We start from the raw sequence: 2,756 nt of genomic DNA, 5'->3' as shown, positions 1-2,756 counted from the left end.
CTCACCGCTTGGCCCTGGATGACTGCCCAGCGCTCTCGCTCCAGGTCAGGTGGCCGCCTGAGCAGGGTGTCCCTGGGGTCCAGGTGGTAGGCCTGCATCACCTCATCCTCATCATCCTCCAAATGCAGGGAAGGCTGGCTGAGGAAGGTGCGCAGGCCGCGAGTCGCCCCTGTCCTCAGCACGTCCGGCGGGGCCTGGCGGTCACCCACCCACACTACAGTCTGGTCCTGGCCCCAGTTGCTGTCCGAGGGCTCCACATTCACCAGCTGGTATGTGTAACTGGTGTCCCCATTGAGAGCCAGGCCGGCCATGCCCGGGGAGTGGGGGATGCTGAAGATGGGGTATCTGGTCACTCGGTCCATGTTCTGGGGTTTCAGCCACCACAAGTTCTGGGGTGGAGACGCTCCCAGCTCCCTGAGGATGAGAAGGAAGCACACCACCAGGTAAGAGCACTTGGGGAGGGGCACAAAGTCCAGTTCCTCCAAGGGCAAAGTCCTGCCCAAGCGGCCTCTGTGATTGGTTCAGAGGTAGAGAAGTGACCCCGCCTGGCCAATCAGAGCACCCCCTCCCCCTGGCCTCTGTGATTGGTCTCGGGATGGACATAGGACTCAACCTGGTCAATGACATGAAATCCTGGCACTTGACTGTGGAAATTGTACCCTCTTCCTGTGAGGCTTGTTAGGTTGGGGGAATGAAACTGATCAATTCTGGGGGCCACACATGCCCCCTTGTGGACACAGCCTGCTCAAGAGCAACCCCAACCCCAACACAACATCCTAAAGATGTTGTTTGAACTCCTGGATCCAGCCACACGTGAATCTCACCCCGGCACTGATCCAACGGCTTGCCTCATGTATACCTGCCATTTGCAGGCACCCCTGCTCATCATCTCCCAGACACTGCACATCCAGTCTTGGGGATCCCCTCCTGCCCTAACCCTCCCCCTCCCCTCTTTCACTCAGTTCACCTTGTCTGGACCCAAAGCCATCCCTGGGCAGCCTCTCTGGGCCCCACCAGGCCCCCTGCCAGTACCTGTATCTACCTCTCTCCCAGGGCACACACATTCTGAACTTCCCTCTGTGGTAGTTGTTGTTTTTAAAATATATATTTTATTGATTTCAGAGAGGAAGGGAGAAGGAGAGGGAGAGATAGAAACATTAATGATGAGAGAGAATCATTGATCAGCTGCTTCCTGCACACTCCACACAGGGGACTGAGCCCACAACCTGGGCATGTGCCCTGACCAGGGCTCGAAACCACAACCTTGGAGTATAAGGATGATGCTCTAATCAACTGAGCTACCTGGCCAGGGCCCTGGGATTGTTGTTGTGTTTTTTTTTTAAATAAATTGGCATTTATTTTATTTTTTTATTATTATTTTTTGTTAGTCCTCATCTGAGGATATTTCCCCCCCTCCCCCATTGATTTTTAGAGAGAGTGGAAGGAAGGGGGAGAGACAGAAAGAGAAATACACCGATGTGAGAGAGACACATCGATTGGTTGCCTCCCACATGAGACAGGGATCGAGCTTGCAAGCGAGGTATGTGCTCTTGACCTGAATCGAACCCGGGGCCCTTCAGTCCGCAGGCCGATGCTCTATCCGCTGAGCCAAGCCGGCCAGGGCTCTGTGATTGTTTTCATCTGACATTTACAGGTGGTTCCAGCAGGCCTGCCTCTCGCGGAAGGATGTCCAGTGGGAAAACCGAGGCCCAGAGGGGGCAGCACCTGGCAGAGACTTCAGCTTCCCAGACGCCACATCCTGGTCTCTCCTGCACTGTCCCATCCCAGACAACCCAACCCCACCGCACCTCAGCCACATAAAGCCAGGATAGGCTAGGAATGCCTGGACCTTATCCTGCTAGGCCAGGCCACACCCTAACCCAGTGCCCCAGGGAGGCCCAGAGCCGCCTCCCCGTCCCCCAGTGTCCAGGAGCTTTCTACAAGGTCACACACCAATCTCACATCTCTGTGGTTCCTGGGATCTCCATGGTCCAGTTCTCACTGCTTTCCCCGCGTGCTTGAGGCCTCCATCTGCCCTCAACACAAATTCCCAAACTCTGTAAGTGCCTCCACCTCAAATCTGAACCGCCTCATCCCCCTGAAGTTCCCTTTGCCCGAAGGTCCATCATTTCTGCACCTCCACAGCCTCCTTAGCAGCAGCCCACAGGACACCTCCTCCAGGGAGCCCTCCAGATTGCCCCATTGTTGGCGCTATCATCTAAACCTGGCCCAGCACCTAATATTAGGCATCACCTTTTTACAGCTGAGAAAAGGAAGACAGGCTGTTCCCAACTCCTCAAGCCGCTCTTATTCCCTGCCCTGGACCCTGGTTCCACCAGAGCTGCTATGCACGTCCGCTACCTTTTGATACCAACTTGCTGGTAACGCTAAATGTGGTTCTGAAGGGAAAAACACAGCATGTCCTTGAACTGGGGAAGTGTTACCAAGCAACATAAAATCGATCATGGGAACAGTGTTACAACTAACAAGGTTATCGATAATGCAATTTTTGTATCTATCAATTGTTGAAACTATAATTAGAAAAACAATGTTTAAAACAGCGGCTTGGACAGTAAATCCCAAGACACTGGGCTGAGCCACTGTTCCAATGACGGAGCAGTCGCCCACAGAGATTTTCTCTTCGGAAGTTGTTGGGGGTAAACGTGTCTTTGAAAGGGGAATGAGTTTACTTAAGGCCTGTCTTCTCCCACCTCTTGGTCCAGGACCCTCTCTCTCAGGGCCCCCGGTGGGCGAGC

At 54.1% G+C, this 2,756-nt stretch overlaps 1 protein-coding gene across 1 annotated transcript in view; it reads right to left on the bottom strand.

Moving 5' to 3' along the window:
• The window catches only part of LOC102754908 (mitotic interactor and substrate of PLK1-like), a 6,386-nt gene that overhangs the window by 1,889 nt on the left and 1,741 nt on the right, over nucleotides 1-2,756 (bottom strand). The window contains exon 2 of the mRNA XM_006764846.2: nucleotides 6-414. Coding sequence (XP_006764909.1) covers nucleotides 6-362 — 357 coding nt within the window. The 5' untranslated portion in view covers nucleotides 363-414. The remainder of the gene's footprint in view (nucleotides 1-5; nucleotides 415-2,756) is intronic.

This window comes from Myotis davidii, unplaced genomic scaffold (genome assembly GCF_000327345.1).
Source record: "Myotis davidii unplaced genomic scaffold, ASM32734v1 scaffold198, whole genome shotgun sequence".
Classification (NCBI taxonomy): domain Eukaryota; kingdom Metazoa; phylum Chordata; class Mammalia; order Chiroptera; family Vespertilionidae; genus Myotis; species Myotis davidii.
The sequence above is the reverse complement of the archived record's forward strand: the minus strand, read 5'-3'. Positions and strand labels throughout refer to the sequence as shown.